This window comes from Zea mays, chromosome 4, assembly GCF_902167145.1.
Source record: "Zea mays cultivar B73 chromosome 4, Zm-B73-REFERENCE-NAM-5.0, whole genome shotgun sequence".
NCBI lineage: Eukaryota > Viridiplantae > Streptophyta > Magnoliopsida > Poales > Poaceae > Zea > Zea mays.
In genome coordinates this window covers 15079121-15100225 of record NC_050099.1, presented here as the reverse complement: position 1 = coordinate 15100225, position 21105 = coordinate 15079121, and the positions used below count along the sequence as shown (strand labels likewise).

Genomic DNA, 21105 nt, shown 5'->3' with positions numbered 1-21105 from the left:
TGAAGTTAAGATATTTGACAGGCTCTTGTAAGCTTCTTCTTAGAGTTCTGCTCTCGAACAATACCAAACACGCCCTAATTATGCAAGCCACAAATTTTAAATATTTTTACCTTTTTAAAGTTGAATACCAACTATTTAAGGACTGTTATATACGCCATTGATCGTATTAACTAGTTTGCGTATGCGTATTTTTTAAAAAAAAATTATAGATTACCATACTTAGCCATATTAAATTTTATCCCAACACTATAGTGTCGACCTGAACCTGATCGATACACAGCAACCATATGAAACTACTGAATGCACGTCATACTTACACACAAAAAAAAAGAATCGAAATAGAAATTTGCTCTCATAGTACATCAAAAATGTATTAAAAATCTTGCAGTGTTTTTCTTCATGACACATGGAACTGTACTTTCGAACACTGATCATAGTGCTAGTCAAACAAGCTATCACCTAGATCTTCGAAGACCAAGACACCCACAAAGAAGGAATTAAAATCTTAACAACTTAAAAACAGAATGCTAAGACAGTATGGTCCCTGTACAGTAATGATAATTTACAAATGCAGCAAAGCACCTCTCTGAAGGACAGGCCTCGCGCAAATTAGCGGCCAATTTCCTTTCAGACCTAGTGACATATGAGAGCGGCCAACACTGGGTCTTTATCTTTTTTTAGCAAAGCACATCTCCATCTACTTTGGTGCTATAGGGATACCACACAACAAGTACAGTGACACTTCGAGCGGCATCTGTCTCGGATGATCCCCAGCTCCCATATGCCTATAACTTGTTCGCTTCAAAGCATGGCCCTGTTCACTCCTACATCCTCTCCAAGCTACGTCAATCAAAGGTCTGTACAACAATGTAGCCGGATTCCAAATTCCAATATGCCAAATAGAGCTCCACTGGTCACAACCTCCTAGCACAAAGCGCTAACTAGATGACTGCCGATGACTGTACACTTCTCAACTCTTTCAGAGGGGGGGTCCCATGAAAGTACAATGCGGCACCAATCTGTTTCCCTAGTTGACCACAAATGTGCAATGCCACATGAAAACACAGTGATCAATAACCTAGTCCTCTCCTGGAAATCTGATATGGGGTGCCAGCATAGATCAGCCCAAAACTGACCTATGCAATCCCATGGTTTGCTCCAAGGATACAAGAAAATTGGTTTCTGAATGAATCCGTTGCTCCTGTGGGGAAAATCATAAAATTCCATTCAATACTCTCTGGTAGTAATCATATTGCCGAGTGCGCCAAGCATCCATGCTGCTACTGATCAGTGAGAGCACCAGGGATACACATTGCTGCAAGAATAATAAGGTAATAGTTAGAAAAAGGTTCTAGAAATGATGATGACTCGAAGATTAGTAAGCCAACCTCTTCAGTTAGACTCAAGTGGAACCTCTTCCTCAAGTTTTGTATTGTGCGAGGGCCACCTTTGAAACATGGAAAGCCAGAATCCTGGTAAGGGAACGCAATATAACACTTGTAAGATAATTTGTAACAATTTGCATACTAGCCAAATCAGAGAAAAAGCTAAATCAACACAATTATAAGTAAACAGCATACCACATCCCAGACATGCAGGGGTAACCTTATACCATATAAAAAAGGTTAACTCAAATCAATTTATATGCTTCAATACAAGGAAAAAACTTCACTTTTTGAGAGAAAAAAAGAAAACAACTTCACTGTAGTAGCTCAGATTACAAGGCACAGTGAAAAAACTTGAGTTCGTATTGGATGAAAATTGAGAAACTGGAACTTTTGGCCAATATAGAAGACCTGTCAAAGAATCTAATGCGATAATTCTTTACTGATATACATCACAAAATGTTGAGCCAAAAAAAACGTTTGGATTAAACAAATATTTGCCCTTAGAAATTAGTTGTATGACATATATTACGCAACACAGATAAAGTACGTTACCTGCAACATTTCCACAAGAAGTATAATACGTTCTGCATGCTTCCGGCAAGTAAGGAAACCTTGAATGCATAGCACCTGAACAAACACAAATTAATATATAGCTTGTAAAGAAATGAAAAGTCCCAGCAACCAACCAAGGGAGTCTCATTTAATATACCTTAAAGTAATCAAAGAACTCACTGGGAGTTCCCTCTGCATCAGAATCCATCACCTAGCAAATTTTCAACCCAAAAAATATAAGTATTTAAAACTCCCATATTTTATAATATAAAAATATCTAAAACAGATTACGAGCTTCCTTCATACTTCAAGGAGTTCCCTCGTTAGCTTAAATGGTGCACTCTCGAAGTTTACACCTCCAGGAGAGTTCGACAGTATGAAACCAAAATCAATATGAATAATATGTCCTTCCTCATCAATTAGAAGATTCCCATTGTGGCGATCTTTCACCTGTAAATTCACAAGAAAAAACGAACACCAGCTATGGGCTTAGAATTTGTATGAATAATGAAATCAATCATTTACCAGATATGTTGCATTTCAGCACCTGAAGTAGGTAGCACAGAATTGAATATCCAGCCATACTTTCAACAAAGTTTCTCTGCAAAAAAATAAGTTGACTTTCTGAGTCCAAACAGTACTAGATTTCATATTAACCCTCCTAGGTTGACAATAGAATTACCACATGAAGATCTCACTGCACAATTTTCTTGCAGTTGCTTATCAAGAATCAGAAAAAATGGTAGCATAAGCATGAACAATATTCTTATAAATGACAATTAAGAAGCAAATCCAACTAACTGCATCCTCTGCATAGACATGCATAGCATGAGAGATTGACAAGTCGGTATAATGGTTACTGAAATACAACTATATTTTGCATTCAAGAAGCAAATGAATAAATGTCCACATCTTGTTTTTCTCGGACAAATGCAAGCATGAGCGGCTGAGCACTGCATGTCACCTATGCGAGTAAGGGTGTGTTTGGTTGCGGGACAGCTAGGACAACAGGGGACAGCTGCGTCCTCCGTCGTCCCCTCTCATCCATCCAATTCTGACGGACTGTTGAGGTTGAGGACGACACTGGGATGGTCATGTCCCAACCCTTGACCCTGAACCAAACAACCTTATCTAAGTAATCGTCTCATCCCGTCCCATTCCATCATTGCAACCAAACGCAACCTAAGAGTACAGAGGAGAGCCCAACAGGCCCAACCTCCAGTCACGAGGATATCATTTGCTTCTACCCCAAAAGGTGTCATTCTCACCTGTGCGAGTTTAAAATTTGGAGAATTCTCTTCATACTTGGCTACATAGTAGTCTCGGAGACTTGAAATATTGGGAAACCTACTTTTGACGGAATGGATTGATGCCTGCAGTAACAAGAAATAAACTTGTAGTAGAACCAAACATATATAAAGACCAAAAGGTATTAATGATGGTAATAGTTAAGAAGATAAGGTACCCACCGTATCAGGGATGGTCTCAATTAGTGCTGTATAAGCTGAAGTAACAATTACTTCATAAGGCCGCAGCCATAGTGGTAAACCAGCTTCTTGATATATATCTGACATCAGCAGTTTAAATAAGAGCAGAAACAAAAAATTAGCATACCAATGAAAAAATATTCCCTCCGGTGTGTAATAGTGCATACAAGCATTCAAAAATTTGAGACTGTTATATTAATTATGTTCCATACACAAATATGACAACGAATAAGAGTGGTGCTATTTCTGTGTGCAAGAAACTGGCGCTATATCTATGTACAACAGTACAAAAGTCAAAAACATTCACATATCCAGATATATGTTGTTTAGTAATCATGGCTTTACACACACACGGACGCGTGCACGCTATATAGGTTGCATCTGCGCAGTTTGGTTCATGACGTTTGAATTTTGAAATATTTGCATGCATAGATGGTCAAAACAGCAAGTTAAATGCTTAAGCATTGAGATATCTGAAATCTGATAAAAACAACAAACTAGAGCATGACAAAATGATAGTCCAAAAGGCCTTTTTCTGAAGGACAGCATATATATCAGATGCAAGAGGCACAGTGCGCAAAAATGACAAATCGTTATAAGAATGAGAATCAGCTTTCACCATAGAAGTGTGCAACAAGCTGTACGGCCAAGTGTTCCTGTCGGCAATCATCACCACTCTTGACAATAATCTACATTGGAGCAAATGTTTCAGAAGTATGGCAGTAATTGAAGATGTTTCAGAACCAAAAACAATGGGAATGGACAAGCTGTATAATCTTTGGAGTCTGGAATGAAAGGAACAGAACCAAAAACAATGCTAACAGGTTACATGAATTGGTCCTATGTTCTTAGTACATAAAAAGGATCACTGAAACAACTATTCTTGAAACACTTGAGATTTAGCTGTCACTTTACTTCTCGTCAGTATTTAAATTCTTCAACAGTCAACAGAGTTAAGCTAGTGCTCCAGAGATAAATGGAAATAGAGATGAAAGCAAGGATTGAAGATTCCGTTCATTGGGCGATGTTTCCGTAATAGCGATATCACTTATGACTGTTTCTGATAATTATCGCATATTCACAATTCAAGTTTTAATTTTTCTAATTTCATGTACCATATTGATGTTGTAAATAAATAGTTAGAATGAAAACATGGTGAGTTTCTACTGACCAGGAACCATTTCCAAATTGTAAATATCATAACCAACCATTTCTGATCATTTTCATACTTAGAAGGACACCATTATTCATTGAGTTTATATGAAACTTTTTTCCTTGAATACAAAGAATTCCCATTGCATTACAAACATGAATTTTTTGCCAAACAACAGGAGAGCTGCATATCATTATATCAAGAATAAAAAATGGGAAATAAGCCTTACAACACACACACACACACTGACTCACCAAAATCTATACTATACTTAAAGCACCAGTTTCAACGGTTGTCGTGCGTCATTTTTTTACAAAAATCACCCTCAGTTTTTCTCAGGTTAACCCGCAGTCCCTCATCCCACGCCTCCCTCCTTATCTCAACCGCACGCAAAACCCTAGCCTCTCTCACGCCATACCTCCTCTCTCGCTGATCCCCGCGCACAGCCACCACGCCATCAACCCAGGCTCCCTCGCCCCACACCTGCCGCATTGAGCCAGCCCCGCGGGCCAGTAGCGCGTTGAGCTCCAATAGGTATGGAGATCCTCTTCTCTCCCCCTCTTCCTCCGATGCGCCGGTGACGTGTTGAGCTCCAATATGTATGAAGTTCCTCTTCTCTCCCCCTCTTCCTTTGCAAGTTTGATTAGAAGTGAGTAGATTCTTCTCCCGCAGCCGTCGCCGCCGTCCCACGCATCCCACAACTGCCACCAACTGCCACACATCGCCTAGACCCACACGCCTCCCTTGCAATCTCCCACAGCCTCTGCTCCATCTCCACCTTCGCGCCCACCTGCTAGCCCTAGCGTCGCCTACTCCCTGCCTTCGCTCCTCCTCGATCTAGGCGGCGCGGACGTGGCGCGGACGTGGGGAAGGACGACCCCGTGGACGTGTTGTGGCGGTGGAGGAGCCATAGCCAACCCGGGATCATGCGCAGACCTGAGCGTTCAACGACGGTGGGGACACGCCGCTGCAGGTGGCGCCTGCCATCTACGACGAGGCCATGTTTCTTTAATAGCTCTATTGTCATGGGCTACTACAAGAACCACGTCAAGGTAGAGTATCCCTCTTGTTGCTTTATGTTGTCGCTGCATGTAGTCTAGGTGTTCGATGAAATGTCAATCCAAGTTTGCTATTGTTTTGCGATTGATTGATATGTGCTAGCATCTGCTGTATGGTGGTGAGTTACGAGGCCATTGAGTTCCGTCAGTCGAGGAAGGTTATAGTCAAAGTTTTGTGATTGACTGCTATGTGCTAGCTTCTGTTGGATCTGATCAAAATGAACAATAACTGATTCCGTCAGTAGCGGGAGGTTGCAGTCAAAGTTTTTGGTTTTGCCGGCATTCGGATCTGAAGCGAGTACAAGTGCATACACACCTACCAACCTTGGATTCCTCTACTGGTTATGTATCGAAAACCCTGAAATCTTCCTTTGGTATAAAACAAAGATTACCATAATTGTCAGATTCTTAATTGTTGTGCTTGACTGCTTGTTATAACTGTGTTTGCACTCCCATGTAATTACTTGTATGCATATCTGTTGTTGTCTCTACTCTCTAGATTATATATTTATGTGAAGTGATCTCAGTCAAATAAATAAACCACGATTTGAATGATGTTGTTTGTTTCTTATCATGTATGCAGTAATAATGTTTGTACTACTATATTCTTTATTCGTGACAATTTTTATTCTTTGGTTGAAATATCATTCCTGTTTTAGAGAACCGGCTTGATTTTGTGTTGCTGACTAGCTTCAATTTTTTTCCACTACAGACAAGCCTAAGGATGTGACGAGGTGTTGTTGTTATGGATTCACAACTTTCTTTATGACTCGAAGATCTTTGGGAATCATTCAAGGAATGGAGTGCTTATGGGCCCGGTGTTCCACTGGTGCTGAATGGCAGTGACTCTGTGATCCAACTATTTGCAAACACATCGAGACCCACTTCAAGAAATAAGTGCGTCCTATTCTTTGTCACAAATAATCATGGTGTCAAGAAAGTTTCCATTGCACTTAACCTTAAGAAGGCCAACCTTTGTACCAAAATGGGTTCCATTTGTTTGTTTTTGTTATGCTTCGGTTAGTTTGACCTTTGATATTTTCATATATCAACAAATAACTAAGTTTAATACTGTTGGTATGGTCCTCCATGCTTTTCAAAAAAAATACACGTATGCCAATCTGAATAAAAGAAAGAAAGAATGCTTGAATGCATCTATCTCTCTACCATTATTGATTTGCTAATTTTCATGTTCAACTGTGTTTACAATAAATCATTTTAGATATTAAGACAACAAAACCAATGCATACTCGGACTGCCACAAAAGAGTTAGCTATTACCCAATCTAAAAACGTCGTAAGAGGTTTCAAACTTTAGATGATGCAAACTTCATAGGAATAAGAGATAAAAGGGCCACATCGCCCTCTACAGAGAAAATAACCAAGATGTCCCATTCTATCTATGTGCTTCCCTTTACAAAAAAATTAGTCCTAATTTTTATTTGATTTGCATGAGAGCAACGAAAAGGATGATTGAAACGTCGTGCAGCAGCAAGGCATCAATTGAGGCAAACAAAGCCACAACAAGGATTTTGGTGAAGACGCTGATGGAGGGATCCGATAATGCATGCAAAGCCAGTCGTAGCTAGGGAAATCCGGTTGCTGGCAAAGACTGAGAAGCAAAATCGGATGTTCCTTGCTGAGTTGGGCGCGATACCATTGCTATGCAGGCTGCTGCTGTCATCCGATTGGATGGCGTAGGAGAACACAGTGTCTGCTTTGCTCAATCTATCAATCTTTGAGCTGAACAAAGACAGATTATGGAACAAGATGATTACTCCATTTTATCGTCAGTGTGTTGAAGAATGATTTAGCAACAGAGGCCAAGGAGAATGCTACAACTATGCTATTCAGTTTATCTATAGTCCATGATTATAAGAAAAAAATAATGAATGAGCCAGGGGCTGTGGAGGAGCTTGCGTCTATGATGACCAAAGGGACACCCAGGGACAAAAAGACACAGTCATGGTATTGTTCAACCTCTCAACACACCCGAAAAGCTTAGGTTGGATGCTTGAGTCATCTACGGTTCTAGCTTTGATTGAGTCACTGAGGAATGACACCGAGTTGGACGAAGTAGCATAATTTATATAGAGCACATCCAGTTTTTATTGATGCCTAACTTTAGCAACCACTCCATATTTTGATCTATTTTTTTATAAGTTTGAGTTCATATGACTTATTTTAGAACTTGAGCTCACAAACTTTCTCTTATTTGGTCTTTGTATGGTGGAATTATGTCATTATATAATCTCTGTTCGTTTAGTCAGTCGTTGTGAACTTTCTTCTAATCACTCACTTCATTGGTCGTGTTGTACCAAGACACATTGGATGGAGTAAACAATAACAACAGTTAGCTAAATCAAAAAATATTATACGGAGAGCGGGGATAATCAATAAAAAATCTTGAGATTTTTTTGGTGGATAGTTTACGTGGGTATTGTTGTTAGCCGTCGCAACGCACGGGCATTCGACTAGTACAATATTTACAGTACACCCAAAATGCACATACCCAACACTCTACAGCAAAATTATAAGATTTCAGAAATCACACCACGGGCAAAAACACAACCTCAACCAAACTACAAAGCAGCCTCAAGAGATCCAACATCCTTTGGAAAAGGTTCAAAGACCGTTACAGTATGGTGACTTGCTGATTCTCAATCTTGAAAAATGGGTTGGGCCTTGTGCATCAGGTGGTTTTGGCTGAATAAAACAGATTCCTATCTCTCATGGGAAGGTCTACCAATACAGGTGCCTCACAACGCCCAGGCTCTCTTTGCTGCTGCTGCACGTCAGGAAAGGAGAAGACACCGACCGAGTTCTGGACATACCGGTGGTTGAACGGTAGCTCTGTTGCTGAACTAGCTCCTAATCTTATTAACAGATCTCCCAAAGAGCAAAATTGCAGCTCATGGTGTCATAGGCTTTGAGCAGTAGGTGGGTAACGGACATTCAAGGAGCTCTAACCACCCAGGTGATAGTTCAATATCTGAAATCTGAATTTATGGGAATTAGTAGATGACTTCACTCTACAGCCAGACATCAATGATCAACACACTTGGAAGCTCACTCGTTCAGAGCATTATACTAGAAAATCTGCATACAATGCTTTCTTCTTGGGATTAGAGAAGTTTGCCCCATGAAAAAGGATTTGGAAATCTTGAGCTCCGCTCCAGTGCAAATTCTTCATTTGATTGGCTGTCAAGAACAGATGTTGAACAGTGGATCGCTTGTCTAAGCGAGGGCTTCCACATCCTAGTGTTTGCCCTCTTTGTGGTCAGGAGGAAAAATTTGGGCCAAAATTCTTCTTTTATTGGGTTGCCTAATATTGCATCCCCCCCCTCCTGCCTGATGGAAGAAGTTATGGTGGTCCATGGCAATCAACAGAATGCCTAAGGAGTTGAAGAAAGGTTTTTAAGTCTTCAATTATTCTTGTTGCCCGAGAGATTTGAACACAGAGGAAATTAGGAATGCATGTGTGTTTGAGGGGACTAGTCCTGGTTCTGCTGTGCTGTGCCAGGAGGTGAAGAGCATTTGTAAGGGTAGAGATTAGCCCCCCCCCCCCAATGCCTAAGGAGTTGAGGAAAGGTTTTTAGGTCTTCAATGAAATTTGAACGCAGAGGAAATTAGGAATGCATGTGTGTTTGAGGGGACTAGACCTGGTTCTGCTGTGCTAGGAGGTGAAGAAGACCAGCATTTGTAAGAGTAGAGATTAGCCCCCCCCCCCCTCCTCCGGTGTGTTTGTTCCCTTTTCTTCCTAATAAAATGGCACGCGGTTCTCGTTCGAGAGAAAAAAACTGCACTAATCTCTATAGCCCACTAAATGGCACAGGTGTCCCTCTTCTAAAATTTGTCTCACAAAACAATACTTCATTCAATCTAATTTATATGTTCTACCTTAAGCGGTTAAATTTCACACCAAAATAGAAGTGCAGTAATTTTTATTTGGTTAAACCTTAAAAGATCAAGTAATCTATAATATGACATAATTTATAAAGCTTATATATCAAATGAAGATTAGTAGACAGCATTTGCCATACTGGAGGCAAACATTTGTTTAGAAGCCCAACAAACAGAGTAATAATCACATAACATAAATAGACTCCATGGGTCCATCCACGAATGTAAAGGGTCCATAAGAATACAACAACAATGAAGCCTTTTAGTCCCAAGCATGTTGGGGTAGGCTAGACTTGAAATCCAACAGAAACCACAAGTCAAGGTTCAGGAACATGAATAGTAGTAGAGTAAATCTAATAATGAAACAAAATTTGACTTACAGAACGCAAGTCCCAACCAGGTGATTTTCCATGAACCGAAGACCGTCGAATTCTTTCGCGTTTGACAGCCCAAAGCTCACCAGCCAAAGCATCGGTTGGTTTTGGATCCCCACCATCAGTAGCCTTCAGGAAAAGAAAATTGTGAGCTCTTAACTTATTGGTCAAAAGAATCTAGAATATAAGGGATTCACCTTAGGATCTAAATTTTGGGTGCTCTGCGCAACTCCTTTCAGAGGAAGACCAGGTGGAGCTTCTCCTTTTAATGCTGCAGCCTAGACCAACAAAAATAAATATTAGCATAGAAGGTAACCAAACAGTAGGTTGAATGCCATCGCAGCATGCCACCTCATTATGTTAAAGGTTGCATATTTCTAAAAGCAACAACACAACCAGTGGGGTGCAAATAAGATAACTCATCAAAGGAGAACATTAGAACAATTGCAAGTTGTGGACGTGTTAGCATTTGTTAGAGAAGGAACAGGAAAATAAAATTAGCAGTACAAGTGTAAGACCTAAGACTAATGAAATAAATTCAAATGTCAGGGTCACCTTTACTTCCTCAATGGCAATTGTACTAGGAACACGGCGATGGTCCTTCTTTCGTGTTGGTTCATTATCATCTACATCTTCCATGTTAACTCCTGGAACTGCAGACAACGTAACCTTCACCCATTCAATAGGCTGATCAGCAACTGTTTGCGAATCTCCAGGTGGATCATGAGAATCCGTAGCATCATGTCGCAGCCTACGACCCGTTTCAGAAAGTACAATGCTCCTTGAGCGACCAAGTTTCTCAATAGAGAAACTAACATTTACAAATTTTACTTTAGTCTCCCAGAGTTGAGCCATTGCTTGGTCAATAACCTGAGAAGTAGACTTCAGCATTCTGTCTGTTTCATAGTTTTGTGTTTCGTGTCTGCTCCACAAAGGATAGGCCCATGGAGGTGGTTTTGGTAGTTGCACATCTCCATTAGCCAATGGTATCCCACCTTTTGATAATTTGTGCCCATCTGATGATCCTTTAGAGTGGCTGGAAAGAAGAAAAAAGTCGTTACCAGAATGACATCTGTTTGGGGAAATGGTACCCCTGACATAACTCCACATCGTGACATGGTCAATGGCAGGTGGGTCCCACACCCAGCTGGTCCGCATGTCACCACGTCAGGATGCAGATGCATCAGAGGATTCCTTCCAGTAACAAAGTGACAAAGGCCACCATTTCATTGTTTATCAAAAAAAAATCAATAGAAACTCCAGTTGTGAGCTATGCGTCTTTAGTCTCATATATACAAATAAAAATTAGTACAAAAACAAGCCTGACCAGGTTTATGAAAGACTCAACATTAACTTTCATTGAACATACAGAAAACCAGCATACCTAGGAGCTTCTGCTTTTAAAACTTCAACACATATAAGGTAAGGAGCTTTCTCCCTAGAATTCAGAAGAACAGACTCGTCTTCAGGTATATGAACCACTCGATATATGCCCTTTCCCATCGGAAAGCATACTCCTAGCCATAGAAGAATAAAGAAAATATTATGATGTTATTCTAGCTGGTGCTTTGCAATAAGTAGATATTAATGGAGCATTAACTCAATGCTATGGTAATATGGTATGTAAATAAACTTAAAAACACATTGGTTCAGAGCTTCAAGTCAAGAAGAGAGTGCTCTTCTTTAACACAAACACTGGCTAGGCATATTGCTCTGATGCCTTATGCATTTAATTCAGTACACCACAGTCTGTAAATTACCTAGGTGCTCAGTTCAGCAGAAACAAAGAAACTAACTCCAGTCCTTACAATGGTGATGGCAACTGATGAACGAAAAATATGACAGAACAAGTTCTATCAAAAATCTATTCAAGTAATCTATGCAGATGACTGAAACTGTTTTTTAAAGATTGCTCATCAAAAACATTTTCCATAATACAAACCTCAGACACAAATGGACAAGGCAAAAAATATAAATGTACATCCTCTAACTACCAATGGAAGATGCTAATGTAATACTACCAGCAATGCAAATATCAAAAGGCTTAACAAAACTATATATAGAACAAAAGTTCAGGAGATATCCTGAATATGACAGCAGAAATCACCTCCGTTTTTTTCAGCAGAAGCAATCTGGCTATTGATCTCTGTAAGAGACTGCCACACAAAAGAAGATATCATTGCAGTGCAGGGTACAAGTTAAAATGTGAAAAGAACAAAGAGAGTGCAATGATTGGCACAGGATGACTGAAGGGTTGTGAAATGAATAGCCATGAAGTTACATGGTAATGTGTTTGACCTACCTCCCGGAGGGCAATCTTACGATCCTCAATAGGAAATATGTCTACCAGGCCATACGATGTATCACATAAAGCCTGAACAAGTTCCAACGAAGCATAGTAAGAACCTTTTCGAAGCTCTGCTACTGCATTAATTGGTAATGGTGGTTTTCCACTTTGCTTCTCATTGATTCCTGTAGTACCAGGGTGTTTCTGCAATGCATATCACCACAATTAGGATGATGAGGACAGATGCAAAAAGAAATCACTGTAAAAAACAACATATAAAAACTGGCATAATATAGTACTATAACATGAACACAAGATATCGTATCAAGCAGAAAAATAACATGAGACCAGATCCTTGCCTCTTTTGCCATTTTTGACCCAAAAATCTCAGAATCTTCAAGTGAGCGGTCTCTATCACGGAATAGCCTCTTAAAAAAGCTTTCTGATCCTGGGCTCCCCTCAGAAAGATTGTTAGATTGACTGCTTTCTATGTGCCCACTCTTAGAATCTTCTGGGTGCACTCTAAACAACCTACGGAATGACAAAAACTCTGGATTATCTTCCTCTTCGATACCACTACTTCCCTTACCATAATCATCATTTTTATCAGGTCCCTCAGTTCTCCTCTCCTCATGTTTATCCTTAAATAATTTGCGGAAGAAGTTTTCTTTATCACCTTCCTCACACTTGTCATCTTCATTCCTGTCATGAACAATCCCTTTCTTTTCTTCATTCTTATCCTTGAAAAGCCTGCGAAAGAAATTATCATCATCTGCATTTTTATGGCCTTTATCATCTTCCTCTTTCTTGCTTGGTGTGCTGCCTTCCTTTTTCTCATCGTTTTTCTCCTTAAAGAGTTGCCTGAAAAAACCATCTCTCTTATCATCTTCTATGTTCGCACCAACCTTTTCCCTCTCATCTGGCTTTTGATGCCCTTCATCTTTCCTCTCCTCATTCTTATCTTTGAAAATTTTGCGGAAGAAACCTTCTCTGTCATCATCTTCCACACTCTTGCCCAGTCTTTCCTCATTCCCATGTCTTGCATGACTACTATCTCTCCTCTCCTCGTTCTTATCCTTGAACATCCTGCGAAAAAATCCTTCCTTCTCATCATCCTCACCTTGCCTGTCCTCCTTATCACGAAAAAGTCGCTTCAACAAACCATCTGAGCTTGGTGTCAGTTCCATGTCCTCCTCTTTGCTATCCCTGAGTAATCTGCGGAAGAAACCATCTCTATCACTTTCTTCCTCCTCATTATCCTTCTCCCTGCTAAGTAATCTTTTGAAAAATCCTTCTCTGTCACCATCCTCCTCCTCCTTGTCTCTGCTGTCCCTAAGAAGCCTTTTAAAAAAACCATCCCGGTCTTGTTCTTCATCCTTCTCTCCTGATCGTCTGAAGAGCAGTGCATCGCGCATTTTTGGACCAATGCTCAGCCTCTTGAGTAACTTGTTATCCTCTGATGACGGTGTGGCTGGCTGCTTCCCTCCAGTACCCATAGCATCCTCAGCGACATTGACCCCACCACCTGCTGGGGGGCTCAGTCCAAGCGAAGGTGACGATGCAAGGGACAGTAGCCGCTGCTTGGACGATCGTATTCTGCTGAGCATGGGGTTACCTCGCGGACTGGCAGCAGGGGATGGAGGTGAAGGCCGGACAAGCGGTGGCCACTCGCCCTGCACGGTCGCTGCAACCTGGCACTGCTCCTGCACCTTATCGATCCCGTCGAGATCGTCAGCATCCTCCAGCTCAAGCTCTGCAGCGAGGAGCCAGTGCACCTTGAGCGCGATGCGGAGCGACTTGGCGCAGGTGTCGATGACGAAGCGGTCGAGGGAAGGGCTGGGCTTGTGGACGAGCATGTAGCAGACCTGGAAGAGGTAGGCCTCGAGCCCCGGCAGCGGGAGCGTGTACATGCGGTTGCAGAGGTAGTCGCGCACTCCAGCATGGTCGTGCTTGTAGAGATAGCTGACGGCAATCCACTCGCAGAAGAAGGCGGAGTCGAAGAAGCGCACGAGCCAGCCGCTGCTGCCAACGGGCGGGGCCACGTCGGCAGTGGAGGGGATCTCCCGCGGCGAGTCCTCCGGGCCGAAGCTCAGGCTCCGCAGCCCGAGAAGCCGCACCATGGCCGGCGCACCCTCGACCCCAACTCAGTCAACAAACCCTACTCACCGCCGCCGTCTACTCGTCTTCCACCGCCGGTCACCACCATCACAAGCCGGCGCGGAGTAGCTCAATCCAGCACCCCCGACATGCAGCAGCAACCCCCGAATCCAAACCCTTGCCTCCGCACGGGCTCGCGATCCGGAGCCTCCCAAACCCTAGCCTCGAAATCGCGTCCAGATTCGCAGCGAGGGGCTGCAGAATCGGGGGAGGCGGGCGGTGAGAGCACAGGAGATCGGCCGCGGAGTTTCCGCTGGCTCGATTCGACTCGGATGGATTTTTGATTCGAATTGTCGCAGCCTTTTCGTCGCTGGGTGTAGGAAGACTTCGATTTGAAATTTTGTTTTCCCAATTATTTTTCCACCGTTTCTTACGGTTTTCTTCTCGGGCGTGGTGGTGGTGGCCGGGTGGGGATCGGAGGACGCGGAGCAGGTGGGGGCGGTGATGGCCGCGGGACGCGGGATCCACCATGGCAGCCACTCCGTTGTCAACTTTGTGCTGCTTCATCGAATGATCGAATCAGTCAATGTATGTACATGTTATATGTATCAACATACAGCCGAACTCCTACGCACATATTTCCGGGGGTGGCAATTTAGCCCTGTTTGTTTCGGTTTTTCGCAGCTTCTGTATCACACCTGGCTTTTAGGAACAAAGTCAGGTACATCTCATACATGCGCCAAGAAAACAACATATATAATAACAGAGTGTATAGAGATAAATGTCACAATAATCAGAGTATTTATTACATAGCGGAAGACTTATTACAAAATAAAAGAATAAACATAAAACAAACTAAGGATCGTTGGTGCCAATGTCAACTGAGAAACGCCACCTAGATCAGATCAAACTCCTCGCCTTGTGGCTCCTCCTGAACCACTTGTTCTTCTCCTGTGGGGGGTGTGAGACAGCAAGAGTGAGCTCACACATGATCATCGCTCAACAAGTTGTGGGGAACCAGTGGACATAAACTCACAAAGGTGTGAGTTCATGTGATGTGTAAGGCTAATCAATGACAGGGGTTAAAGCTGAGCATTGCTTTTAAGTAGTTGGTCAAAATTTTATTAGCAGTTACTAAGTGTAAGTAAATACCAAACCTTAAGTAAAGTAATAGAACAAAATTAATAATAAACCCATGCCTATGCAAATGACAAAATTAAATTTAAGTTCCATAATTTAATCATCAGAGAGTCCTGAGCTGCTCATGACCGTGAGCTAGGCTAGTATACCAGTTTTACACTCTGCAGAGGTTGTACCATTTACCCACAAGTCATGTTACCCATCTGCCAAGGGGTCGCGACTCCCATACACCTCTACCTAGGAAGCGCGGTAGAGCAACACTACGAGGCATTTACAAAGTTCCACTAGCTTCCGAAAACCCGCTACAGTTTATAGGAAGCTCCAATGCAGGGTTCTTGCCTGACCGTCATCGCAGCAAAATCAACCAAGGACCTCCCTACACTGACCACTCCCCTACTGCCCTTGCCCCTTTCGGGTAAGGTAGTCTTCCACTAGCTTTCCTAATTAGTCAGTCAAGGGCGTCCCATTAAACCCTTGTGGTGGCACGTGTTTCTCAAGTTAAGCTCTATGTTCCAATTAACATTAATGATCTTAACATGAACATAAATAGAATAACAAAAGAATTGGAACATAGATATGATAAATGATTATCCCAAAACCATGTAAAGTAATAGCAAACTACCCAAGTGATTCAGGGGTAAACAAGGTAATGAGATAAACAATCTAGGGTAACCTATTGGGTCCCATCAAAATTAACCTATGCATGAATAAATGATATTAAAGAACATTATTGGGTAAAAAGTGGTCAAGGGCACAACTTGCCTTCAATGAGCTCCTGCTCAGCTACTTCAACCTGCTGCTCACCAGGATTCTCAGTCACGGGCTCTTCTACTCGCCACAATACAAACAAGCACAATATACAGGGAAAAATTAACATCACACCAAACATGTGAACAAAATACACAACAATAATCTAGGCATTAAAATAAAATCCTAGAAACAGAAATCATAATTTTTGGAGTTATAGATTTTAAGTTATGAATTTTCCAAGTTTTATGTGCTTAAATTAGGATTAAGTGAGAAATTATTTTTCTTACTGTTTTCATGACAAAACAGAGACTCTAGGTGGTAGAGAATAAAATTACAAAATTTTAGAAAGTGAAATGGAGTAATTTGGATCTCATATGAATTTTCTATGAATTATTCAAATTCTAGCACTCATTTATATAATAAAAACCTATTTTCTAATCCATTTATTCAATTTATCATGGCACTGGACTGGGCCTCATTTTCTATGAAGCGCAGGGGGCTCGGGGTAAAAATCCCCAAGACACAGCGCACACAACAGGTGGATGGCGGGTTGATTTCTATAAACTACACGGACTCTTTTGAATGTTTTCTCGGCCGAAGGGGTATCGGGATTTACTGGTCGTTGGATCGGAGTTCTACGGTCGTGATTAGATCATCCATTACCGCGAAGGGATAAGCTACGCCAGCCCTACGATCTGCGATCAACGGACCACGTTCAACATAACCGAGACCAACGCGCCACCCTCAGATCCCGGATCTACGGTCGCGCGCGCTCGGCCGAAACGGTATGCACAACATCTAATCTACGCTGTTCCGCCCGAATCCAACGGACCCGAGCACTTCGTCTTCATCCAGACAGGTCACGGCGGCGCGAGTACTCCGCGCGGCAGCGCCCTCCGATGACTCACGCGACAGACGCCGGGGAGACCAAACCCAATGGGAGACCGGTTCAACACGTCGAGTAGAACGAGGATGATAGAATGGTTAAGGACTCACCGGCGGAAGCGTTATGGTGTGGTCTGTCCACAGAAGGAGGCAGACGACGGTGGCGCTCCCTGCTCCGGCGAGGAATTGCCAAGATCCTAGGGCACCATACTCCAATTATGCCCGCGAACAGCTTCCTCGTGAGCAGCCCTAGCCACAGGTGGTAAGATTAGGGCTCGAATTGCCCTACTGGCGGCAATCCACGGCGGCGGCTCTTCACTTGGTTTGTGCCTGCGCGGTGCTGCGCTTCTGTGCAGGAAGGAGATGGGAGGACCGCAGGGCGCCTAGAGGTGTCTTATACCCGAGTCAAAGCGGACCCCAACCGAATCCCGAAGCCTACGGCGGCGCGCGGCGTGCACGGAGGTCGTCGCTGCGCGATGAAGACGAAGTCGCGCGCCGTTGAGCGACTGTCCCGTGGGCCCGCTATCGTAGAGTTCGGCGCGAGCGAAGGGAACGGCTGACTGCGTGAGCAACTGGCAAAGCTGGCCCACCAGTCGGCGCGTGGGAGCTGTGGCAAGCTGGGCTGCGCGTGATCAGGAGAAGAATGGGCCGAAATGGCCTTCCCGGCCCAAGTGCGGTTTTCCCTATTTTTAATCTTTTTCTTTTATGCTTTGTTTTGTTTTCCTTTTGAGTTTGCAATTCAAACCTAAAAATTCACAATTCAAATTTACCCTGTGGTAGATCTCCTTGGATTAAGAGTACAATCTTGCTCATACTATTACTACCTTCATAATATTTATTTTGTAAATACATTTTTCTTTTCTCTTATAAATTCCATAACTTCTTTTAAATTCCACTTTGAACTTTTAGTATATTCCTTGTCACATTGCTATTTTATTTTGCCACAATATGCACACAAAAGAAAATCAGCATGATGCATAGTTTAGTGGTGTTTTTTTATTATTTATTGGTGTAAGTGAGATACCCATATGAAATGATAAATAGGGATGACACACATATGCAAAGGAATATAATTTCTCTTTTTATACTCTTATTACAAAGTGGGTATTACAAATCCTACCCCCTTAAAAATAATCTCGTCCTCGAGATTTAGGAAGAACGAGGGAAAAGGTGGGGAAAATCTATACGAAGTTCTTCTTCTCTTTCCCATGTTGCTTCATCTTCTCCATGGTGACTCCATTGCACTTTGCACATCTTTATCACCTTATTTCTTGTAACTCGAGTCAAAGTATCCAAAATCTTGATCGGGTACTCCGTATAAGTCAAATCACCCTGAACACTGAGCTCTTCCATTGGTAACTGTTCCTCAGGGACACGGAGACACTTCTTCAGCTGAGATACGTGGAACACGTTGTGCACATCCGATAGAGTAGCAGGTAGCTCGAGTTGGTATGCCATCTCCCCAACTCGCCTAAAGATCAAGAATGGTCCAATATAGCGAGGGGACAATTTGCCCTTAACTTTGAATCTCCTCATTCCATGAAGTGGTGACACCTTGAGGTACACATAATCTCCTTCTTCAAATTCCAGTGGTCTCCTTCTATTATCAGCATAGCTCTTTTGCCTGGTTTGAGCCACCCTCAAATTCTCTCGAATTATACGGACTTGTTCTTCTGCTTCTTGAATCAGTTCAGGCCCAAAGAACTGTCTCTCTCCAGTCTGATCCCAATATAGAGGAGTCATGCACTTTCTCCCATACAGAGCTTCAAAAGGTGACATCTTCAGACTGGCCTGATAGCTATTATTATATGAGAACTCAGCATATGGTAGACTCTTATCCCAACTTCCTCCATGCTGAAGGGCACAAGCTCTCAACATATCTTCCAATACTTGATTAGTCCTTTTAGTCTGTCCATCAGTCTGAGGGTGATAAGCCGTACTAAAATTCAACTTTGTACTCATTCTCATGAAAGCTTCTCCAAAATTTTGAGGTAAACTATGAACCTCGATCAGACACAATCTTCTTTGGTACTCCATGTAAACACACAATCCGAGCCATATATAACTCTGCCAATTGAGAACCTTTATAAGTAGTCTTGACCGGAATGAAATGAGCCACTTTGGTCAGTCCATCCACAATAACCCATATAGAATCATATCCTTTCGAGGTGTGTGGCAATCCAGTAATGAAATCCATACCAATCTCTTCCCACTTCCACTCGGGTATCTTAAGTGGGTGCAGTAGTGCAGCTGGTCTCTGGTGTTCAGCCTTAACTCTTTGACATACATCACACATGGCCACATGTGCAGCTACATCTCTCTTCAATCCATACCACCAGTATTTCTGCTTCAAATCCTGATACATCTTGGTACTACCAGAATGAATAGAATAATCCGCGTCATGGGCCTCCTTTAAAATAGTCTAACGAAGGCTTTCAATATCAGGAACACATATCCTATCCTTGAACCATATGGTGCCTTGCTCATCTTCCGTGAATTCCGGACCTCGACCTTCAGTAATCAGATCCTTGATCTCTTGTATTTTAGCATCACCAATTTGTCCTTTGTAGATTTCTTGTTCCAAGGTAGGTTCCACATCAATAATAACTCCTTCAGTGTGAGCAACTATCCCGAGGTTAAGTCTCCTGAAATCCTCAACAATCTCATCGGGTAGCTGGGCAACAACAGCTAAATGAACATGCTCCTTTCGACTCAAGGCATCTACAACCAAATTTGCCTTGCCCGGGTGATAGTGAATACCCAAATCATAATCCTTAATAAGCTCCAACCAACGGCGTTGCCTAAGGTTGAGATCCTTCTGTGTGAATATATACTTCAAACTCTTATGATCCGTGTATACTTGGCACTTGGTTCCCATGATATAATGTCTCCAAATCTTAAGCGCATGCATAACAGCTGCCAGTTCTAAGTCATGCGTGGAGTAGTTCAATTCATGTTTCCGCAACTGACGAGACGCATAGGCGATCACATGTCCTTCTTGCATGAGCACACATCCCAAGCCTTGGCCACATGCATCACAATAAATGTCAAATCTCTTGTATAGATATGGCATAATCAATACTGGTGGCGATATCGACCTCTTCTTTAATTGATCAAAGCGGTCTTGGCATTTCTCATCCCACTTAAATTCTCTTCCTTTCTCCAAAAGTGAGGTCATAGGCTTGGCAATTTTAGAGAACACTTCAATAAATCTCCGATAATATCCTGCGAGCCCCAAGAAACTCTGAATCTCCATAACTGTAGTGGGCACTCTCCACTCCATTATCTCCTTCACTTTAGCAGGATCTACTGCTATTCCTCCATTAGAAATAATATGTCCAAGGAATGGCACCTTGTCAATCCAAAACTCGCACTTACTGAACTTGGCGTAGAGTTGATTATCTCGTAGCTTCTGTAGCACCAACCTTAGATGTTCCTCATGATCACTGTCACTCTTGAAATAAATAATAATATCGTTGATGAAGACCACGATGAATCTGTCCAGACCATGAACACCTTATTCTTTAGATCCATAAAATAGGCTGGTGTGTTGGTTAGTCCAAATGACATAATGGTGAACTCATATAATCCATATCGAGTTGAGAAATCCATCTTGGGAATATCGGATAGCCTAATCTTCATTTGATGGTAACCTGATCGGAGATCAATCTTCGAGAATACCCTTGCACCTCTCATCCGATCAAATAAATCTTCAATGCGGGGTAATGGATACTTTTTCTCTACAGTGACATCATTAAGGGACCTATAATCCATGCACATCCTTTGTGATCCATCATTCTTCTATACAAACAGATTTGGCGCTCCACAAAGTGAAGAATTCGAACGAATGTACCCAGCTTCTTGTAAGTCCGTTAACTGCTTCTTAAGTTCTTTTAATTCTTCTACAAACATTATGTATGGCCGTTTAGAAATAGGGGTAGTTCTAGGTAAGAGATCAATAACAAACTCAACTTCCCTATCTGGTGGAATTCCTAATGACTCCTCTGGAAAGACATCCAGAAAATCTTTAAC

The 21105-nt window shown here is 42.2% G+C and overlaps 1 protein-coding gene and 1 long non-coding RNA gene across 2 annotated transcripts; one reads left to right on the top strand and one right to left on the bottom strand.

The window, feature by feature from the left end:
* Window positions 1-335: 335 nt before the first annotated feature.
* Window positions 336-14956, bottom strand: LOC103652867 (phosphatidylinositol 4-kinase beta 1). Its single transcript, XM_008679848.3, has 16 exons — window positions 12561-14956; window positions 12217-12405; window positions 12022-12070; window positions 11299-11431; window positions 10470-10950; window positions 10112-10192; window positions 9921-10043; window positions 4047-4116; window positions 3410-3507; window positions 3209-3313; window positions 2488-2541; window positions 2247-2390; window positions 2098-2151; window positions 1941-2015; window positions 1389-1472; window positions 336-1315 (listed from the first exon to the last, which is right to left on the bottom strand). The coding sequence occupies exons 1-16, from the start codon at window positions 14319-14321 to the stop codon at window positions 1214-1216; spliced, it is 3603 nt and encodes a 1200-aa protein (XP_008678070.1). The 5' UTR covers window positions 14322-14956; the 3' UTR covers window positions 336-1213.
* On the top strand, window positions 4284-6710 carry LOC109945995 (uncharacterized). The gene is made up of 2 exons (XR_002269007.2): window positions 4284-5632; window positions 6351-6710. It is a non-coding gene; the product is annotated as an uncharacterized lncRNA (long non-coding RNA).
* Window positions 14957-21105: the final 6149 nt, after the last annotated feature.